This window comes from Salmo salar, chromosome ssa29 (genome assembly GCF_905237065.1).
Source record: "Salmo salar chromosome ssa29, Ssal_v3.1, whole genome shotgun sequence".
NCBI classification, from domain to species: Eukaryota; Metazoa; Chordata; class Actinopteri; order Salmoniformes; family Salmonidae; genus Salmo; species Salmo salar.
Window position 1 is genome coordinate 25,869,184 of NC_059470.1, and position 23,461 is coordinate 25,892,644.

The 23,461-nt window shown below is 43.8% G+C and overlaps 1 protein-coding gene across 1 annotated transcript; it reads left to right on the forward strand.

The window, feature by feature from the left end:
• Nucleotides 1-16: 16 nt before the first annotated feature.
• On the forward strand, nt 17-11,768 carry LOC106597800 (palmitoyl-protein thioesterase ABHD10, mitochondrial). The gene is made up of 5 exons (XM_045711047.1): nt 17-161; nt 6,483-6,666; nt 7,791-7,902; nt 10,663-10,800; nt 10,957-11,768. The coding sequence occupies exons 1-5, from the start codon at nt 68-70 to the stop codon at nt 11,296-11,298; spliced, it is 870 nt and encodes a 289-aa protein (XP_045567003.1). The 5' UTR covers nt 17-67; the 3' UTR covers nt 11,299-11,768.
• The last annotated feature ends 11,693 nt before the right edge of the window (nt 11,769-23,461 follow it).

A 23,461-nucleotide genomic window follows, 5' to 3' on the forward strand; every position in this document is an offset into this window, starting at 1 on the left:
ACCCCACCAAAGATCTGGCAAAGTTGGTCTTCTCGCGATATTTCCGTAGTGGGTGGTGAAGTCAGAGATGGCAGCTATCGCCCTGAAGTCCTGTCGCAAAGGACTTTCTCACATTTTGAGGGATGGAGCAGTCGCTACTCTCTCGCCAAAGGCTTTGGGAGGTGAGTATGATACTACGGTTCGATGTGTACCGTTTCACGGGAAAACTTACTTACTTTATAAAAAATAAACAAAATAGAGGAGGGAATGTGGCAGAGGCAGGCTCGGCACTAGGTACCACAAAGTCATAAACCCAGCCTATTTCTACAATTTATCTTCCTAAAATGATTTTAAACTTCACCCTATCCTTATATTAAGTAACTTTTTGTTTTCATAAATTATTATGATATAGCCAATTTTGACTTCGTGACTGTGGTAACTAGTGACAACCCAGCGGCAGACCCCGTCATCTGAATGTATTTGTTTGCTCATGCACATATAAACTGCGCAGCACTTGCATATTCTTAGATACCGCACAATCAATGCTGGTAAGGAATGGGCGCGTTCGAGCGTATCACTTTTGTCAACACGTTGACCAACGGTCACAGCCATTAACAATGTGTTGCATTATGGATATAAAAAGTCCGACTTGCTACTACATGTCGACCGCATGACCTTTACAACAACCATGTGATCAAAGGTCATGAACTTTCGACTGGAGTTCCTCCTAACAAACCGCAGTCAGAAACAAAGCATTGTGGGAGACAATGGCAGGTAGCCTTAGAGCGTTGGTCTAGTAACCGAAAGGTTGCAAGCTCGAATCCCTGAGCTGACAAGGTGAAAATGACATGTACATTTAGGGAAGTAATACGCCTCTGGGGGTTAAAGTTGAAATGGAACTATAATCATATTCAAGTGGGTGTGATTGCGTTTCACATAACGATCACTTAATGAGTCCATTTTGTAATGTTAAGAACATTTGTAAATTACTCCAATAACATATGCTGCTGCAGAATAAACAAACCACACATGCTGATGCCCTTTATTTCCTCATTACCATCATATCTACATTTCTGAATCAGGCCGTCATTGAAAATAAGAATTTGTTCTTAACTGACTTGCCTAGTTAAATAAAGGTAAAACAACCCTATTCTGCTTTTTGGAAGTAAAAGGCGTTACAGTGTATTAGGAAAGTATTCAGACCCCTTCCCTTTTTCCACATTTTGCTACGGTACAGCTTTATTCTAAAGTTGAATTTTTGCAAATTTATTACAAATAAAAACTGAAATACCTTATTTACGTAAGTATTCAGACCCTTTGCTATGATACTCAAAATTGACCTCAGGTGCATCCTGTTTCCATTGATCATCTTTGAGATGTTTCTACGCCTTGATTGGAGTCCACCTGTGGTAAATTCAATTGATTGGACATGATTTGGAAAGGCACACACCTGTCTATATAAGGTCCCACAGTTGACAGTGCACATCAGAGAAAAAACCAAGCCATGAGTTTGAAGGAATTGTCCGTAGAACTCTGAGACAGGATTGTGTCGAGGGACAGATTAGAGGAAGGGTAATACAAAATGTCTGCAGCATTGAAGGTCCCCAAGAAAACAGTGGCCTCCATCATTCTTAAATGGAAGAAGTTCGGAATCACCAAGACTAACTAGAGCTGACCGCCCGGCCAAACTGAGCAATCAGGGGAGCAGGGCCTTGGTCAAGGGAGGTTACCAAGAACCCGATGGTCACTCTGGCAGAGTTCCTCTGTGGACATGGGAGGACCTACCAGAAGGACAACCATCTCTGGAGAACTCCACCAATCAGGCCTTTTTGGTGGCTAGATGGAATCTACTCCTCAGTAAAAGGAACATGACAGCCAGCTTGGAGTTTTCCAAAAGGCACCTAAAGGACTCTGACTATGAGAAACAAGATTCTCTGGTCTGATGAAACCAAGATTGAACTCTTTGGCCTGAAAGCCTAGCATCACGTATGGAGGAAACCTGGCACCATCCCTACGGTGAAGCATGGTGATGGCTGCATGATGCTGTGGAGATGTTTTTCAGTGGCAGAGACTGGAAGATGTGTCAGGATCGAGGGAAAGATGAACGGAGCAAAGTACAAAGAGACCCTTGATGATAACCTGCTACAGAGCACTCAGGACCTCAGACTGGGGTGAAGGTTCACCTTCCAACAGGACAACGACCCTAAGCACACAGCCAAGACAACGCAGGAGTGACTTCAGGACAAGTCTCTGAATGTCCTTGAGTGGCCCAGCCAGAACCCAGACTTGAACCCGATCGAACATCGCTTGAGAGACCTGAAAAAGCTGTGTAGTGACACTCCCCATCCAACCTGACAGAGCTTGAGAGGATCTGCAGAGAAGAATGGGAGGAACTCCCCAAATACAGGTGTCCCAAGCTTGTGGCATCATACTCAAGGCTGTAATCGCTGCCAAAGTTGCTTCATTAAAGTACTCATTGAAGGTTCTGAATACTTATGTAAATGTAATATTTAAGTGTTTTATTTGTAATACATTTTCAAAAAAAATTTAAACCTGTTTTTGCTTTGTCATTATGGGATATTGTGTGTGGATTGAGTGGGAAAAATAATCAAATCCATTTTAGAGTAAGGCTAACGTTACAAAATGTGGCAAAAGTCAAGGGGTCTGAATGCACTGTATATGTTCAAAAGTGGTTGATGTTACCCATCATTGGTTAGGGATAGATCGAAATGTACAGAATGGGTACCTGGAGGAAAATGGGGGAGTGTCATTGTCACGGTTGTCGTAGGGTTTAGCGGACCAAGACGCAGCGGGAAAATGTGCACTCTTCTTCTTTTATTTCAACGGACAAAGAATGTAAACCAAAATAAACACGTACACAACAAAAACACAACAACTAATAACAGGCCGGTAAGGCATAGAGCTAGCTATACACAGCACAATCTCCCACAAAACACTAAAACAAACACATACCTATATATAGGACCCTCAATCAGAGGCAACTAGAAAACACCTGCCTCCAATTGAGAGTCCAATCCCCAATTAACTAAGCATAGAAATACAAAATACTAGACTAAACATAGAAATACATAACCATAGAACATTGCCCAAAACCCGGAATAATAAATCAAACACCCTACTAAACACACAACCACCCCGAACCACATAAAACAAATACCCCCTGCCACGTCCTGACCAAACTACAATAACAAATAACCCCTATTACTGGTCAGGACGTGACAGTCATGCTTTTTCAATTTCAGTCAAAGGGAGGGTTTAGTATTTTTTTTAAAGTCTATTCTAGGGGACGGTCATGTAATTTATGAAATGTCGATATTTCTCTGTTTTAGAATTAGTTGCATAAATAGGGAGGTGGTGGAACAAAAAGTGAGTGCGAGAGGGGGGTGACCTGGGAAGCTTGAGGTACCGGAACAGATGGAGAAAAATAAATCACCTTTATAATAAAGCAGTGCATGCATATCATCACATTTGCGTAGTGGTATAGAGCAGTAGAGTATAGGAGCTTACAGAAGTTGCACACATGGGGAACATTTGTTGTTCTTGGGTCTGGGAAGAATTTGGCCTTTTTATAAACATATGTTGTGCAATTCTGTCATTTTATACATATTTGTTATTGAAAATATATTATTTCACAGCAATTTAGATGATACAATTCCCTCCACTATTTAGTGCTTGTTTTTATCACATATTCTGAAATTGAGCAAACAGTGTAGAATTTTAGCAACCAGGAAATGACAAAGCTATTTCCACTAAATAACACAGCCACAAAGTCAGAACAGCTTCCCCATTTTGACAACAGATGCCACTTTAGCAGTAGAAATCAATAGGCTAATATCACAGCCAATCACAACACTGGCGGGTAAGTAATACTGTGAAACACTATCATTCCTCTATAAGCGTCAGATATGTTATGGACATTTTCAGAAATTACAATGCAAAAATTCTAAGAAATCCTATGTGTAGCACCTTTAAGGTTGACGCTCTCAGGCAGGATGAAAACAACTACATCGACCATGATCCTTTGCTCGTTACGACCACTTTCGCCATGATCCTTATCAAAATCAAGTTATGAGTCGAGTCCTTGTCCCAGAATGGACCACACGGCCCATTGATGACACATGGGCAATGTACACAATGACCGTTAATATGATTCCAAGGGAGTTTTACATCTCCTAAAAAAAGTAATCTCTGATATGGCGTGCTTCAAATTCAAATACTTACAGCTTCATGCGCCATCGGGAGTTTTCCATAGGAATACGTGGATGACGTACATCAGCGCTATCATCATTTACTGGTTTTAATGTCTATGGTTTGCACAGTCTCCCAGTGTAAAATGCAGGAGTAGCTTCATTTTGCAACGCTAGTATTTACCATAGAGAATGATAGAGGCCTCAAGTAGATAAAAGGCTGCATTAGCATGGGCAGAGCCATTGAGCTTTCACCGTTTTGATTGACGTCAAACTGAGTGGGACTTCCAACTTCATTGTGACCCTGTTGGAGTCATGTCATGTGCTTTCAGAGACACTACAATGGCACAGATACAAAGATGAGTCCTCTATCTATCTCTATGGTATTTACACACTTGAGTTACTGGGAATTGGCTTGCAACATTCTTTTTAAATAGTCTGCTGAAAGCCAGAAATGAAATAATATTTTATTTCAACTTACTCTTTTGATTGTCTGTAGGCTTGGTCCTTATGCAGGGGGAATTAGAGAAAAAAGCATCTAATGGAAAGTATAATTAACAGAATTTCCAAACGTGGGTCTGTTGTAGACCCATGCAGTTTCTCAGCGAGGTCAGGCCCTCTCTGCTTACATCATGTCAAAATAAATAGTCCTCCACAAGTTCTTGCTTTTTTGGGGCAGGTATGGTGCACGTGCAGGACTTTTATTTTGACATGCGCTAATCGGAGAGAAAAGTGGGTCTACAGACCCATGTTTAGAAAGTCTGTTAAATGTATGTTCCATAGTACATCAGGGAAACTGGGCAGAAGGGAGTGGTGCTTCAAATACAGCAGATCTGCAACGTCATTAATTGAGCATCTCATATCCTCCTTAATTGCCAGCCTCAACACGTTACGGACAGAGATGAACTGTATAGGAAGCTCTGAGGACAGGTCATGTGGATACTGGACAGTCAATAAATTGGCAGACGCAAACAGATTATCATCTTTAAATGACAGCTGTTCTTGAGGGCTCAAACAAAAAAAGGCAGAGTGCGATTTTGTTCATACTGGTGAACTGCCGTTTCAATTGTGTTGTTGTAATATCAACAGTCCCTTATCTCTGGTATATCTTGGCATGCATCATTCAAGACTAAGTTTAAATTGTGTGCAGCGCAATGGACATATAATGCACAATGTCTCAGCAATGACTGTCTGGGTTGTCAGTACTCAGTAATGAAAATAGTCAGGCCTGCAACCTGGACCTACAGGTCGTGGTGAGAACATTTGAACACAAAAATGCAAGGCGACACTGTCGCATATTGTTGTTACTATAGCCCTCTACATAGAACAAAAAAGAGATTGGCATTAATAGACTGGTTTTACGCACAACAAATTTCTATCCATGCTGGGAGAGACCGCGAGGATGGCTCATGTCATGCAGGTTCAGGTAGGCTATACAGGACAGCTGTATATTCTAAACAAAATCAATTGGTTGCAGATTAGTATGCTGTTGTATCGAACATTTATTTTACAATCCGTCAGCCAGCAGCCTAAATGGACGCCCTGCTTATCATGGGAAAATGACAACCAAATATTTCTAACATTTATCCATTAGCTAAGGCAAATCTATAAGCTACATGCCCTGGCACCACAGAAAGCCTATCATCAATTCCATAGGCAGCCGCACAGACATATCACAGTTTCAACACAATGGACAGCGATCTGTAATCTATACTTTGTGAATGGCTGTCTGGCAGACTCATTCGATTGTTTATTTTTTCAGGGGGGTGAACTACGACCTTGCAGGGGTCCAGAGAAGCTGTGTTATGCCAGTTCTAGCGTTGCTAAAAGCAGCTATGGTAGCCTACTTTTTAGACATCAATGCAAATGCTGTTAATTAAATTAAGTATAACCTTTTGCATTACAATTTTCTAGGCTTGTAATGTTATTCTGTTTTGAATTGTTTTTACATTGTGATAAGTAACACATTTTCACCTGAATTGCATCACGTCATAGTCTGCTGTATCAGGGTCTGTTCGGTAGCTTTCACTCTGGTGACGTCAACGAGGTCTTGTCCCACAGCACTGGCCCAATTCAGTTTTCTAAATGTTACATAAGAATGCCTCAGCTGATCATTCCTTGCCTTGACTTCACCCTGATTTGATCTTTCAAGGGGATTTCACAAATCACCCAAATACAACCTACATTTTACACGCCGTTCTTAAAGACGCACTCCATTCTCAACTATTGCATTAAATCACTTATTCTAATTCTATCATAGTCAATTGGCACATATTGTGTGTGTTTGTCCTACAGGTGTGAGACAGAAGTCCTCTGTACAGTATGCAACGAGGCCAGAGCTCCCCAAGCTGGCCTACCGCAGGGTAAAGGGGAAGAGTCCAGGCGTGGTCTTCCTGCCTGGGTATGGATCCAACATGAACGGCCAGAAAGCTGAGGCCCTGGAGGAGTTCTGCAGGTCGCTAGGACACTCATACCTTAGGTACTGTACTCTACCTGCCGCTGTGTATTGCGTAACCTAGTGGTTAAGAGCGTTGGGCCAGGAACTGAAAGGCCGCTGGTTCGTATCCCCGAGCTGATTAGGTGAAAAATCTGTGTGGGCCCCAGGGCAAGGCACTTAACCCTAATCACTCTAGATAAGAGCGTCTGCTAAATGACGAAAATGTAATTAAATGTTTTTCACAAATATAAATACAAATAAATAAAATTGCATGATTATGGCATAAGTAATTTCCTCAAGCTTCCAGTAAAGACATACTGGTACACAACTAACTTTCAAATTATGGCTGAACTTTGCCTCTTGTAGCCTTCCCAAGTTGCTAAAATCTTTTGATTAGGTTATAGGTGTTGAACAAAGGTTGCTATAGTATTTTATTCGCTCTTGCTCACCTCACTTTTCAGAAAAGGAAATTGAGTAAACATTTTAATAAAAATTGTATGGCCTAATAAACCATGTTATAGAAATACCATGTTTATACCGTCCTTTAGACCGTGGCACATTACCCAAATATACCCCCTGAATCTGAATATCTGAGGTAGGCGTACCTTAGCCAAAACTCTATCCTGATGTTCATTGTCTGAATAGACCCCCTAGCTTTCGAACCCATTTACTCCTGAGGTGCTGACCTGTTGCACCCTCTACAAACACTGATTATTATTTTACCCTGCTGGTCATCTATGAATGTTTGAACATCTTGAAGAACGATCTGGCTTCAATGGCCATGTCCTCTTATAATCTCCATCTGGCACAGCCAGAAGAGGACTGGCCACCCCTCAGAGCTTTGTTCCTTTCTAGGTTTCTTCCTAGGTTCCTGCCTTTCTAGGGAGTTTTTCCATGCTTCTATCTCTGCATTGCTTGCTGTTTGGGGTTTTAGGCTGGGTTTCTGTATAGCACTTTGTGACATTTGCTGATGTAAAAAGGTTTTATAAATACATTTGATTGATTGATAGCCTGTATGTTACGCAAATAGACCACCCTCTAACTCATGTTACCCAAATACACTGCTCTCTGAGTTTTTACGCTAGCTTAGTAGCCAGATTATTTCCCATGTTTTATTGTATGTCTGACTGGTCCTCCAGGCTCATGTTGTGTTTGTGTTTCCCCAGGTTTGACTACACAGGCCATGGGTTATCGGAGGGGGTGTTCACTGAAGGGACCATCGGCACCTGGAAGAAAGACGTCCTCTTCGTGTTGGATGAACTAACAGAGGGTCCACAGGTGAAAGAACTCTCCACTGGATCTAGAATCATATCTAAACTAGCCTTTAGATAACTCTCATATTTATCTGTGTATTTGGTGGGATTCAAATTGGTATTTGATTTTGTTCATTATTAAAGTGTTTTGTATTTTCAGATCTGCGTTTAACCTGTTATGGCTAGGGGGCAGTATTTTCACGGACGGATAAAAAACGTACCCGATTTAATCTGATTAGTACTCCTGCCCAGAAACTAGAATATGCATATAATTATTAGTTTTGGATAGAAAACACTCCAAAGTTTCTAAAACTGTTTGAATGGTGTCTGTGAGTATAACAGAACTCATTTGGCAGGCCAAAACCTGAGAAGATTCTGTACAGGAAGTACCCTGTCTGCCATTTCTTGGCCTTGTTGATTATCTCTATCAATTACAGGGGATCTCTGCTCTTACGTGACACTTTCAACGGCTCACATGGGCTCTCAGAAGGCGGCAAAATGCTGAATCGTGGCTTTGCAGGCTCTGGTTGAAACAAAGTAGCGCGTTTGGGTAGTGGCTGGTTACAGTACTGTGAGACTCAGGCTCGTGCCCGCGTCGACCGAAAGCTTACTTTTCCTTTGTCTGTTTAGCTAAACGGAGATTCCCGGTCTGAATATTATCGCTTTTTTACGAGAAAAATGGCATAAAAATGGATTTTAAACAGCGGTTGACATGCTTCGAAGTATGGTAATGGAATATTTAGAAATCTTTTGTCACGAATTGCGCCATGCTCGCGACCCTGATTTACCATTTCGGATAGTGTCTGGGACGCACGAACAAAACGCCGCAATTTGGATATAACGATGGATTATTTTGGACCAAACCAACATTTGTTATTGAAGTACCAGTCCTGGGAGTGCATTCTGACGAAGACAACAAAGGTAATGAAACTTTTGTAATAGTAAATCGGAGTTTGATCAGGGCTAAACTTGGTCGGTGTCTAAATGGCTAGCCGTGATGGTTGGGCTATCTACTGAGAATATTGCAAAATGTGCTTTCACCGAAAAGCTATTTTAAAATCGGACATATCGAGTGCATAGAGGAGTTCTGTATCTATAATTCTTAAAATAATTGTTATATTTTTTGTGAACGTTTATCGTGAGTAATTTAGTAAATTCGGGGGGTATGCTAGTTCTGAACGTCACATGCTAATGTAAAAAAGCTGGTTTTTGATATAAATATGAACTTGATTGAACAAAACATGCATGTATTGTATAACATAATGTCCTAGGGTTGTCACCTGATGAAGATCATCAAAGGTTAGTGCTGCATTTAGCTGTGGTTTTGTTTTTTGTGACATTATATGCTAGCTTGAAAAATGGGTGTCTGATTATTTCTGTCTGGGTACTCTGCTGACATAATCTAATGTTTTGCTTTCGCTGTAAAGCCTTTTTGAAATCGGACAGTGTGGTTAGATTAACGAGAGTCTTGTCTTTAAAATGCTGTAAAATAGTCATATGTTTGAAAAATGGAAGTTTTCGGATTTTAGAGGAATTTGTAATTCGCGCCACGCCCATCATTGGATATTGGAGCAGGTGTTCCGCTAGCGGAACGTCTAGATGTAAGAGTTAAGCGCTCAAAGACTGGTTTGACTTTATAACCCAGTTATAGACCGTCTCTTACATGACATTGATATTTGAAAATATGCTGTGATAATTTTGCCCTCCATAATATTTACTCTATTTGTTGTGTAAGATTTCAGTTAGAATCTGTATAAAAACAAAACTGTGGTTCTGTATTAGTGTTGTTGAATTCAAACATTGGTGGTGTTAGTGTCACATGTTTCCACAAGTGGGCACTGTCACACAAATTAAACAGCATCTCACACCACCATTGTAAAGTTCACCTCACACACGTTCAATCATTACCTGAGTAGCATAGCCTGCCATGCCAGGCTTCAGGGCTCTGCTTGACATTCATCAGACACACAGCTAGTGAATGAGACCATTAGCAGGGCCAGAGTCATATTACTCCCAATGTCCTTGTGATGATGATGATGATGATTTGGAACTGATTCAGGGAACAGAACCAAAAAGTGAAAAAATAATAATATTTTTCCAGGAACAGAAAAACTGAATCGGGAACGAAAGTGATCTTTTAGTGTTCCGGAACAGTACCGTTATTTTCAAATCTTGAGAACTGGTTAATAATTTTTTTAAATTGTTCCCAAAATATTCTTCATATCTGGTATGTAATTCTGTAATTTAGTGACGTTATAATACTAGTAATAGCCTAAACACATTACAATACATGTCATGTAAACAACTAGCTTACCGTTCCATAGCAAGCTTCTCCATCCACACTAATTGGCGGAGTAAATGAATGACATAAATGTAAAAGCTCCAGTATGTTGAGTTCACAGGGAAATGTATGAGAAGGAACTATATGAACCGTTACTTTTTTCTGGATCAAACCAGTTCTTTATTATGCTGGTTGGAACACTCCAACTGAGAGAAATACAGAGGGGTTGTGCTCGGAATGGAACGATTGGAAAATAATTTCCCCTGGTTAGAATCACATCTGTTTTTAGAAACTACTTCTGTCCATTGTAGCGATAGCTAGATGACCATGGTGCTTCTCTGCAGAAGAGTCGGTTCAAATGGAAGAAGAAGATAAGGAGACAAGGGGAGGAGACAAGCGAAGCAATCCATATCAAACTGTTGGTATTTCTATGTACCATTGCTCCCTATCCTAGATCAAGGCATCTTTAACGTAATCATGTCTTTCCCCATGGTCTCTGTTCAGATCATGGTAGGGTCTAGTATGGGCGGCTGGCTCATGCTGTTGGCAGCTATCGCCAGGCCGGAGAAGACTGCAGCTCTGGTGGGCATATCCACGGCAGCAGACCACATCGTCACAGCCTTCAAGTCAATGTCTTTAGAGGTGAGCGAGGACATCATAAAATAATGTGTGGTTATGACCAGGGTCTTTGTGCTAATTCCATTTCTATTCAGGGAGTGGTGAATTGAAATAAAATGCTCTATGTGAATGTCAATTCATTGTTTTATTTAAAATGGAATTGATCCCATTTCACCACAGGTGCGTAAGGAGATTGAAGAGAAGGGCGTGCTGACTGTGCCCACCAAGCACAGCGAGGAGGGCGCCTACACGTTCACTATTGGCTTCCTGAACGAGGCGGAGAACCACTGTGTCCTCCAGAGCCCCATCCCCATCACCTGCCCCGTGAGGCTCATCCACGGCCTGAAGGACGACGACGTGCCCTGGCACATCTCCATGCAAGTGGCCCAGCGCGTCCTCAGCCCCGACGTGGACGTCATCCTACGCCGCCACGGCCAGCACCGCATGGCCGAGAAGGATGACATCAGGCTCATGGTCTACACCATCGACGACCTCATAGACAAGCTGACCACCCTGGTTTGAGTTGGGGGGGGTGTTAGGAATGCACCCCATTGGAGAGGCAGGAGCAGCCATATCTGATCCCCCTCTCCCCTTCCCCTTCCTGCCATCCTACAGTTTGTCCTCAGTATGCTGTTACAAAGCAAGAGAGAGAGACGAGGATTATCGAAAGTACAAACTGTGACGGAACGAGGATGTCGTCTGTCAGAAACCTCAGCCAGGTCCCTAATGCCTGCCTTGGGGAGGGAGTGTGTCTTTTACCAGTTTACTCTGTGCAGTGTTTTTTAGGTAAACCTTTCTACGGGCAATGCTGCCACTGCTAATGCTGCCACTGCTAATGCTGCCACTGCTAATGCTGCCACTGCTAATGCTGCCACTGTTTGTTTGCCAGATCCTGATCCCTTTGCCAGACCCCAACAGTTCTACTGTGCCTTTTTTTACCACGTCTCTACCCGTTGGGTCAATAAAGCCTCTGCACAGCAGAGTGGAGCGCAGGTCTCGTCTAACTGTGCTCGCAGATATTATGAGGTACAGATAGAATACACAGACAACAACCTCCATCACACTGCCTCCTACGCAGAAGCACTGTGACATAGTGTGGTGATCGGTCCAAGCTGTATTTTCACACTGTGTCGATACCAAAAAGACTACACTATCACAAAATAGCTGAAGAAAAGTCAAGAGGAATTTATTTTCATAATCTACTGTACATCCACCCACATTCCCATGGGCCAGTCTGAGCCACTGTTGATTAACATGTCGTTGGTTATTGGACTGTGTTCAATGGGGCAGAAAGCCAGTCCAGCAGATGCAGTAACTCTCTCTCATCCCCTAACTGCTGCTCTGACCTTTCACTCTTCTGCAGAATGTTTGCAATCAGTCACCTACGCATCACAACACCAACGGGATGACGACACTTAAACATGAGCACGCATCGGGGTGTAAAACAAAACGCCTGAGTTATGGAAGTACTGTACAGTGCCTTTGGAAAGTGTTCAGACCCCTTGACTTTTTCCACATTTTGTTACGTTACAACCTTGTTCTAAAATGGATCAAATGTTTTTTTCCTCAGCAATCTACACACAATACCCCATAATGACAAAGCATAACAGTTTTTTTAGACATTTTTGCAAATGTATTCAAAATCAAAAACAGTAAAAGGCACATGACAGGCCGCTTGGAGTTTGCCAAATGTACCCTGAAGACTCAGACCATCATAAACAAGATTCTCTGTTCTGATGTAACCAAGATTGAACTTTGGCCTGAATGCCAAGCGTCACTTCTGGAGGAAATCTGTCCCCATCCCTACGATGTAGCATGGTGGTGGCAACATCATGCTGTGAGGATGTTTTTCAGAGGCAGGGACTGGGAGACTAGTCAGGATCGAGGCAAAGATGAACGGAGCAAAGTACAGAGATCCTTGATGAAAACCTGCTCCAGAGCGCTCAGGACCTCAGACTGAGGCTAAGGTTCACCTTACAATAGGACAATGACCCTAAGCACACAGCCAAGACAACGCAGGAGTGGCTTCGGGACAAGTCTCTGAATGTCCTTGAGTGGCCCAGCAAGAGCCCGGATGAATCCAATCGAACATCTCTGGAGAGACCTGAAAATAGCTGTGCAGCGACACACCCCATCCAACCTGACAGAGCTTGAGAGGATCTGCAGAGAAGAATGGGGAAAACTCCCCAAATACAGGTGTAACAAGCATCCTACCCAAGAAGACTCGATGCTGTAATCGCTGCCAACGGTGCTTCAACAAAGTACTGATTAAAGGGTCTGAATACTTATGTAAATGTGACATTTCGTGTTTTTATTTTTGTATAATTTAGCAAAATTTCTAAAAACCTGTTTTTGCTTTGTCATTATGGGGTATTGTTTGTAGATTGAGCAAAAAATATATATAATCCATTTTAGAATAAGGCTGAAACGTAACAAAATGTAGAAAAAGTCAAGGGGTCTGAATACTTTCTGAATGCACTGTATGTACATTACTGGTGAGGAATTTACTAATATGTAGTGCTAGACCATGTACCCTAATGACAAGGGCTAGAAGTGCATACACTCAGATACAGTGATGGTGAGAATACTCCTGAATTTATTTTAGCTTGACAGTCAAATGGTACAGTATTGCAATGATGTTAGGATTCAAAAGCTTAACGGACATTCTGGAAAATCATCTCTATTTCCCGTATTTCAACACTTTCTGAATACTTTTTCCAGCTTGTGATGCATGATGTCATTTCAGCACTGTAGCCTTCACCGCACTCAGACCCTCTCTCCAGATCTGTCATCCACCTCTATAACTCTAACCCAATTAAAGCAGAGCAATGGCTCTCATTATCAAAATTGAGAGACAAGCTGCAAGTCAGACACTAATGGGTTGTACTGTGCCTTCCAAATCTGCAGATACATTTAAGGTAGGTGAAAAACATGGTTTTATTTATCTGGTTCTATAAATTGTGAGTCTGGGCTCCAATCCAGTGTGAGAGTAGTAAGGCCAAATTCCTCAACAATGAGTAGTAAACACTTTTGTCATGTGCCTTTTAGATATTGTCCATGGGCATGATCAGTGCCGACCTGTCATTCATGGCAGGTGGAGCCCCACCTGTTTTGAGCCCCACCTGTTTAGCTAAAATAAAAAACTTGTTTTTGTTGCCTGTTTTGCATGTTATTTTAGCATTATTACATGTCACATATCAGTTTGCAAACAATGTAAAACATTTTTTTTTAATAAAGCCGCATACAAACATGGCCTCTTTTTTGCTTTCCTGAGTAAGGCAGCTCCAAAATAAATCAAAATAAAATGTATTTATATAGCCCTTCTTACATCAGCTGATATCTCAAAGTGCTGTACAGAAACCCAGCCTAAAACCCCAAACAGCAAGCAATGCAGGTGTAGAAGCACGGTAGCTAGGAAAAACTCCCTAGGAAGGCCAAAACCTAGGAAGAAACCTAGAAAGGAACCAGGCTATGAGGGGTGACCAGTCCTCTTCTGGCTGTGCCGGGTGGAGATTATAACAGAACATGGCCAAGATGTTCAAATGTTCATAAATGACCAGCATGGTCAAATAATTACATTTTACATTTACATTTAAGTCATTTAGCAGACGCTCTTATCCAGAGCGACTTACAAATTGGTGCATTCACCTTATGATATCCAGTGGAACAACCACTTTACAATAGTGCATCTAAATCTTTTAAGGGGGGGGGTTAGAAGGATGACTTTATCCTATCCTAGGTATTCCTTAAAGAGGTGGGGTTTCACGTGTCTCCGGAAGGTGGTGATTGACTCCGCTGTCCTGGCGTCGTGAGGGAGCTTGTTCCACCATTGGGGTGCCAGAGCAGCGAACAGTTTTGACTGGGCTGAGCGGGAACTGTGCTTCCTCAGAGGTAGGGGGGCCAGCAGGCCAGAGGTGGATGAACGCAGTGCCCTTGTTTGGGTGTAGGGCCTGATCAGAGCCTGAAGGTATGGAGGTGCTGTTCCCTTCACAGCTCCGTAGGCAATCACCATGGTCTTGTAGCGGATGCGAGCTTCAACTGGAAGCCAGTGGAGAGAGCGGAGGAGCGGGGTGACGTGAGAGAACTTGGGAAGGTTGAACACCAGACGGGCTGCGGCGTTCTGGATGAGTTGTAGGGGTTTAATGGCACAGGCAGGGGAGCCCAGCCAACAGCGAGTTGCAGTAATCCAGACGGGAGATGACAAGTGCCTGGATTAGGACCTGCGCCGCTTCCTGTGTGAGGCAGGGTCGTACTCTGCGAATGTTGTAGAGCATGAACCTACAGGATCGGGTCACCGCCTTGATGTTAGTGGAGAACGACAGGGTGTTGTCCAGGATCACGCCAAGGTTCTTAGCACTCTGGGAGGAGGACACAAGGGAGTTGTCAACCGTGATGGCGAGATCATGGAACGGGCAGTCCTTCCCCGGGAGGAAGAGCAGCTCCGTCTTGCCGAGGTTCAGCTTGAGGTGGTGATCCGTCATCCACACTGATATGTCTGACAGACATGCAGAGATGCGATTCGCCGCCTGGTTATCAGAAGGGGGAAAGGAGAAGATTAATTGTGTGTCGTCTGCATAGCAATGATAGGAGAGACCATGTGAGGATATGACAGAGCCAAGTGACTTGGTGTATAGCGAGAATAGGAGAGGGTCTAGAACAGAGCCCTGGGGGACACCAGTGGTGAGAGCGAATGGTGCGGAGACAGATTCTCGCCACGCCACCTGGTAGAAGCGACCTGTCAGGTAGGACGCAATCCAAGCGTGGGCCGCGCCGGAGATGCCCAACTCGGAGAGGGTGGAGAGGAGGATCTGATGGTTCACAGTATCAAAGGCAGCAGATAGGTCTAGAAAGAAGGATGAGAGCAGAGGAGAGAGAGTTAGCTTTAGCAGTGCGGAGAGCCTCCGTGACACAGAGAAGAGCAGTCTCAGTTGAATGCCCAGTCTTGAAACCTGACTGATTAGGATCAAGAAGGTCATTCTGAGAGAGATAGCAAGAGAGCTGGCCAAGGACGGCACGTTCAAGAGTTTTGGAGAGAAAAGAAAGAAGGGATACTGGTCTGTAGTTGTTGACATCGGAGGGATCGAGTGTAGGTTTTTTCAGAAGGGGTGCAACTCTCGCTCTCTTGAAGACGGAAGGGACGTAGCCAGCGGTCAAGGATGAGTTGATGAGCGAGGTGAGGAAGGGGAGAAGGTCTCCGGAAATGGTCTGGAGAAGAGAGGAGGGGATAGGGTCAAGTGGGCAGGTTTTTGGGCGGCCGGCCGTCACAAGACGCGTGATTTCATCTGGAGAGAGAGGGGAGAAAGAGGTCAAAGCACAGGGTAGGGCAGTGTGAGCAGGACCAGCGATGTCGTTTGACTTAGCAAACGAGGATCGGATATCGTCAACCTTCTTTTCAAAATGGTTGACGAAGTCATCCGCAGAGAGGGAGGAGGGGGGGGGGGGGAGGAGGATTCAGGAGGGAGGAGAAGGTAGCAAAGAGCTTCCTAGGGTTAGAGGCAGATGCTTGGAATTTAGAGTGGTAGAAAGTGGCTTTAGCAGCAGAGACAGAAGAGGAGAATGTAGAGAGGAGGGAGTGAAAGGATGCCAGGTCCGCAGGAAGGCGAGTTTTCCTCCATTTCCGCTCGGCTGCCCGGAGCCCTGTTCTGTGAGCTCGTAGTGAGTCGTCGAGCCACGGAGCAGGAGGGGAGGACCGAGCCGGCCTGGAGGATAGGGGACAGAGAAAATCAAAGGATGAAGAAAGGGAGGAGAGGAGGGTTGAGGAGGCAGAATCAGGAGATAGGTTGGAGAAGGTTTGAGCAGAGGGAAGAGATGATAGGATGGAAGAGGAGAGAGTAGCGGGAGAGAGAGAGCGAAGGTTGGGACGGCGCAATACCATCCGAGTAGGGGCAGAGTGAGAAGTGTTGGATGAGAGCAAGAGGGAAAAGGATACAAGGTAGTGGTCGGAGATTTGGAGGGGAGTTGCAATGAGATTAGTGGAAGAACAGCATCTAGTAAAGATGAGGTCAAGCGTATTGCCTGCCTTGTGAGTAGGGGGGGAAGGTGAGAGGGTGAGGTCAAAAGAGGAGAGGAGTGGAAAGAAGGAGGCAGAGAGGAATGAGTCAAAGGTAGACGTGGGGAGGTTAAAGTCACCCAGAACTGTGAGAGGTGAGCCATCCTCAGGAAAGGAACTTATCAAGGCGTCAAGCTCATTGATGAACTCTCCAAGGGAACCTGGAGGGCGATAAATGATAAGGATGTTAAGCTTGAAAGGGCTGGTAACTGTGACAGCATGGAATTCAAATGAGGAGATAGACAGATGGGTCAGGGGAGAAAGAGAGAATGTCCACTTGGGAGAGATGAGGATTCCAGTGCCACCACCCTGCTGGCTCGATGCTCTAGGGGTATGCGAGAACACGTGGGCAGACGAAGAGAGAGCAGTAGGAGTAGCAGTGTTATCTGTGGTAATCCATGTTTCCGTCAGCGCCAGGAAGTCTAGGGACTGGAGGGTAGCATAGGCTGAGATGAACTCAGCCTTGTTGGCTGCAGACCGGCAGTTCCAGAGGCTGCCGGAGACCTGGAACTCCACGTGGGTCGTGCGCGCTGGGAACACCAGGTTAGAGTGGCAGCGGCCACGCGGTGTGAAGCGTTTGTATGGCCTGTGCAGAGGGGAGAGAACAGGGATAGACAGACACATAGTTGACAAGCTACAGAAGTGTTGTTTCTTGTATTATTGTCTCTTGTGTCTTTAGAGAACTGTTTCACTTTGATATCCTTTTTCTTCTGTCCTGATTTTCTCTTTCTTTTCTTCTGTTAACTAGATATTCTTTGTTGTTCTTCGTTAGCTAGCTAGCTTCTTCCAAAAGAGTCCCTAGCAACTGCTTAGCAACTGGTAAACAATTCAGCTAGCTAAGATAACTACAATTTTATGAAAAATAGTTATTTTTCAAAAGCCTATCTTCTTTGTTTGTTGCTTGTTTTTTCTCCTATTCAGTCTTGCAGTTTTCTTTTGCTTTTTTCCGATGTACTTCACTCTAAAAACCATGTAAATTTCAATATTTTTATAATAATCACAGTTGTCGAGAGTGCAACAAGTCAGCACCTCAAGAGTAAATGTCAGTTGGCTTTTCATAGCCGATCATTGAGAGTATCTCTACCGCTCCTGCTGTCTCTAGAGAGTTGAAAGCAGCAGGTCTGGGACAGGTAGCACGTCCGGTGAACAGGTCAGGGTTCCATAGCCGCAGGCAGAGCAGTTGAAACTGGAGCAGCAGCACGGCCAGGTGGACTGGGGACAGCAAGGAGTCATCATGTCAGGTAGTCCTGAGGCATGGTCCTAGGGCTCAGGTCCTCCGAGAGAGAGAAAGAAAAATAGAGAGAATTAGAGAGAGCATACTTAAATTCACACGGGACACAGGATAAGACTGGAGAAATACTCCAGATATAACAGACTGACCCTAGCCCCCCGACACACAAACTACTGCAGCATAAATACTGGAGGCTGAGACAGGAGGGGTCAGGAGACACTGTGGCCCCATCCGACAATACCCCCGGACAGGGCCAAACAGGAAGGATATAACCCCACCCACTTTGCAAAGCACAGCCCCCACACCACTAGAAGGATAACTTCAACCACCAACTTACCATCCTGAGACAAGGCCGAGTATAGCCCACAAAGATCTCCGCCACGGCACAACCCAAGGGAGGGCGCCAACCCAGACAGGAAGACCACGTCAATGACTCAACCCACTCAAGTGACGCACCCCTCCCAGGGACGGCATGGAAGAACACCAATAAGCCAGTGACTCAGCCCCTGTAATAGGGTTAGAGGCAGAGAATCCCAGTGAGGAGAGGGGAACCGGCCAGGCAGAGACAGCAAGGGCGGTTCGTTGCTCCAGAGCCTTTCCATTCACCTTCACACTCCTGGGCCAGACTACACTCAATCATAGGACCCACTGAAGAGATGAGTCTTCAGTAAAGACTTAAAGCTTTAGACCGAGTCTGCATCTCTCACATGGGTAGGCAGACCATTCCATAAAAATTGAGCTCTATTGGAGAAAGCCCTGCCTCCAGCTGTTTGCTTAGAAATTCTAGGGACAATTAGGAGGCCTGCGTCTTGTGACCGTAGCGTACGTGTAGGTATGTACGGCAGGACCAAATCAGAAAGATAGGTAGGAGCAAGCCCATGTAATGCTTTGTAGGTTAGCAGTAAAACCTTGAAAATCAGCCCTTGCCTTAACAGGAAGCCAGTGTAGGGAGGCTAGCACTGGAGTAATATGATCAAATTTTTTGGTTCTAGTCAGGATTCTAGCAGCCGTATTTAGCACTAACTGAAGTTTATTTAGTGCTTTATCAGGGTAGCCGGAAAGTAGAGCATTGCAGTAGTCCAACCTAGAAGTAACAAAAGCGTGGATAAGTTTTTCTGCATCATTTGTGGACAGAAAGTTTCTGATTTTTGCAATGTTACGTAGATGGAAAAAAGCTGCCCTTGAAACAGTCTTGATATGTTCTTCAAAAGAGAGATCAGGGTCCAGAGTAACGCCGAGGTCCTTCACAGTTTTATTTGAGACGACTGTACAACCATCAAGATTAATTGTCAGATTTAACAGAAGATCTCTTTGTTTCTTGGGACCTAGAACAATCATCTCTGTTTTGTCCGAGTTTAAAAGTAGAAAGTTTGCAGCCATCCACTTCCTTATGTCTGAAACACAGGCTTCTAGCGAGGGAAATTTTGGGGCTTCACCATGTTTCAATGAAATGTACAGCTGTGTGTCATCCGCATAGCAGTGAAATTTAACATTATGTTTTCGAATGACATCCCCAAGAGGTAAAATATATAGTGAAAACAATAGTGGTCCTAAAACGGAACCTTGAGGAACACCGAAATGTACAGTTGATTTGTCAGAGGACAAACCATTCACAGAGACAAACTGATATCTTTCCGACAGATAAGATCTAAACCAGGCCAGAACTTGTCCGTGTAGACCAATTTGGGTTTCCAATCTCTCCAAAAGAATGTGGTGATCGATGGTATCAAAGCAGCACTAAGATCTAGGAGCACGAGGACAGATGCAGAGCCTCGGTCTGACATCATTAAAAGGTAATTTACCACCTTCACAAGTGCAGTCTCAGTGCTATGATGGGGTCTAAAACCAGACTGAAGCGTTTCGTATACATTGTTTGTCTTCAGGAAGGCAGTGAGTTGCTGCGCAACAGCTTTTTCTAAAAGATTTTAGAGGAATGGAAGATTTGATATAGGCCGATAGTTTTTTATATTTTCTGGGTCAAGGTTTGGCTTTTTCAAGAGAGGCTTTATTACTGCCACTTTTAGTGAGTTTGATACACATCCGGTGGATAGAGAGCCGTTTATTATGTTCAACATAGGAGGGCGAAGCACAGGAAGCAGCTCTTTCAGTAGTTTAGTTGGAATAGGGTCCAGTATGCAGCTTGAAGGTTTAGAGGCCATGATTATTTTCATCATTGTGTCAAGAGATATAGTACTAAAACACTTTAGTGTCTCCCTTGATCCTAGGTCCTGGCAGAGTTGTGCAGACTCAGGACAACGGAGCTTTGGAGGAATACGCAGATTTAAAGAGGAGTCCGTAATTTGCTTTCTAATGATCATGATCTTTTCCTCAAAGAAGTTCATGAATTTATTACTGCTGAAGTGAAAGCCATCCTCTCTTGGGGAATGCTGCTTTTTAGTTAGCTTTGCGACAGTATCAAAAATAAATTTAGGATTGTTCTTATTTTCCTCAATTAAGTTGGAAAAATAGGATGATCGAGCAGCAGTGAGGGCTCTTCGATACTGCACGGTACTGTCTTTCCAAGCTAGTCGGAAGACTTCCAGTTTGGTGTGGCGCCATTTCCGTTCCAATTTTCTGGAAGCTTGCTTCAGAGCTCGTGTATTTTCTGTATACCAGGGAGCTAGTTTCTTATGACAAATGTTTTTAGTTTTTAGGGGTGCAACTGCATCTAGGGTATTGCGCAAAGTTAAATTGAGTTCCTCAGTTAGGTGGTTAACTGATTTTTTGTTCTCTGATGTCCTTAGGTAGGCAGAGGGAGTCTGGAAGGGCATCAAGGAATCTTTGGGTTGTCTGAGAATTTATAGCACGACTTTTGATGCTCCTTGGTTGGGGTCTTAGCAGATTATTTGTTGCAATTGCAAACGTAATAAAATGGTGGTCCGATAGTCCAGGATTATGAGGAAAAACATTAAGATCCACAACATTTATTCCACGGGACAAAACTAGGTCCAGAGTATGACTGTGGCAGTGAGTAGGTCCAGAGACATGTTGGACAAAACCCACTGAGTCGATGACAGGTGTTTCAGCCTAGCTCAGTGCTTTCTGTGGTGGAGGAGCAACCAGCGGAAAATACAGAGCGTAGTGGTTGGTAATGTTCTCTAGTTGCACCGTGATTGGCTCAGTGTTCTGTTACTCATGGGGACATTACGTCACTACAAAATCTAGAGGAGAGCTCAAATTCAAGCCCCTTGGATGCTGCCATAGAGTTACATCAGAAGTGCCCAACCAAGAATGCTCAAGGTCATTGGCCACAGATAAAATGACATCAAATCATGTTATATCTACAGTAGCTTTGATTGGACAACATACTTTCAAAATCTTAGCAAGCTAGTAGTCATCATCGTGAATCAAGTCGACAATCTACTTGCAAATCCTTTTCAATCCTTGTCATATGAAGATAAATTATAGATAAAACACGTCAGTGCTCATTGGCCATTGGACATAAACATATGAGGGGTTTGGAAGGAATCAGTGGCTAACTGCAAGCATTACTAAGTGTAACCGATGTGAAATGGCTAGCTAGTTAGCGGTGGTGCGCGCTAATAGCGTTTCAATCGGTGAAGTCACTCGCTCTGAGACCTTAAAGTAGTTGTTCCCCTTGCTCTGCAAGGGCCGCGGCTTTTGAGGAGCGATGGGTAACGAGGCTTCGATGGTGGCTGTAGTCGATGTGTGCAGAGGGTCCCTGGTTCGAGCCCAGGTAGGGGTGAGGAGAGGGACGGAAGCTAAACTGTTACATAAGCAATCACTATCCTGCTATTCAGTGGAGTGGATGTGTGGTCCAAGTCTGGGTTTCAGGGTCTCTTTTCCAAGATTAAAAGGATAAACATTCAACATTAGACATGCTGTCAATCCAGTCAGACTTCAGTGAGTTCAAGACAACTGGGAACTCAGGGGGAAAAAGGGAGCTCTGACTGGGAAAATACATTTTGAACGGTCATCCAACTCGGAATTCCAAGTCGGAACTCTGGCCTCTTTCTAGAGCTCCGACGTGAAGATCACTAACATAATGATTCGACCTTGTTTTTTCCTCGAGTTCCCAGTTGTCTTGAAAGCACCATAATGCCAGACTTTGAAGACAAAGTTTGATGGCAAAATTTGCCCAAGAAGGACCACCGCGCCACATTCCTGTTCATGTGAGCACAGCACAACAAGGTGAGTCCAAAAATGTATTGTATGCTGCTGCATAAATTATGTAATATGCCAGGGAAATATGTATACTGTAGCTAAGAAAGTAATACTAAGTGTATGTTGCTTGGTAAGCTGTTAGTAGCCCATGTGCCTCACCCTAATAATTTGGTCCCTTTTCCCCCTCATAATTCTGCCTACTGTTCTGACTTAGCCATGCACACAGCCTACAGCCTGTTTAAGAGAAATGTCATTATCAAATATTGTAAGAGCTTTCATTGTCTGCTTATGTGCCCCCTTTATTTATCCTACGGTTCTGGCTTGGTGTACAGGGAGAATACTGTAAGAACGCCCATGTTCTGAATTATGGCTCTACATTTAGAAAGTGCTGAACAAATAGTTACAGTTGAAGTTGGAAGTTTACATACACTCAATTAGTATTTGGTAGCATTGCCTTTAAATTGTTTAACTTGGGTCAAACATTTCAGGTAGCCTTCCACAAGCTTCCCACAATAAGTTGGGGGAATTTTGGCCCTTTCCCCCTGACAGAGTTGGTGCAACTGAGTCTGTTTTTTAGGCCTCCTTGCTCGCACATGCTTTTTCAGTTCTGCCCTCAGATTTTCTATAGGATTGAGGTCAGGGCTTTGTGATGGCCACTCCAATACCTTGACTTTGTTGTCCTTAAGCCATTTTGCCACAACTTTGGAAGTATACTTGGGGTCATTGTCCATTTGGAAGACCCATTTGCGACCAAGCTTTAACTTCCCGACTGATGTCTTGAGATGTTGCTTCAATATATCCACATCATTTTCCTGCATCTATTTTGTGAAGTGCACCAGTCCCTCCTGCAGCAAAGCATCCCCACAACATGATGGTGACTCCTCCGTGCTTCACGGTTGGGATTGTGTTCTTCGGCTTGCCAGCCTCCCCCCTTTTCCCCCAAACATAACAATGGTCATTATGGCCAAACAGTTTTATTTTTGTTTCATCAGACCAGAGGACATTTCTCCAAAATGTACAATCTTTGTCCCCATGTGCAGTTGCAAACCATAGTCTGGCTTTTTTATGGTGGTTTTGGAGCAGTGGCTTCTTCCTTGCTGAGCGGCCTTTCAGGTTATGTTGATTATAGGACTCGTTTTACTGTGGATATAGATACTTTGTTCTATTTCTGTTTCCTCCAGAATCTTCACAAGGTCCTTTTCTTATTGTTCTGGGATTGATTTAGACTTTTCACACAAAAGTGCGTTCACCTCTAGGAGACAGAACCCATCTCCTTCCTG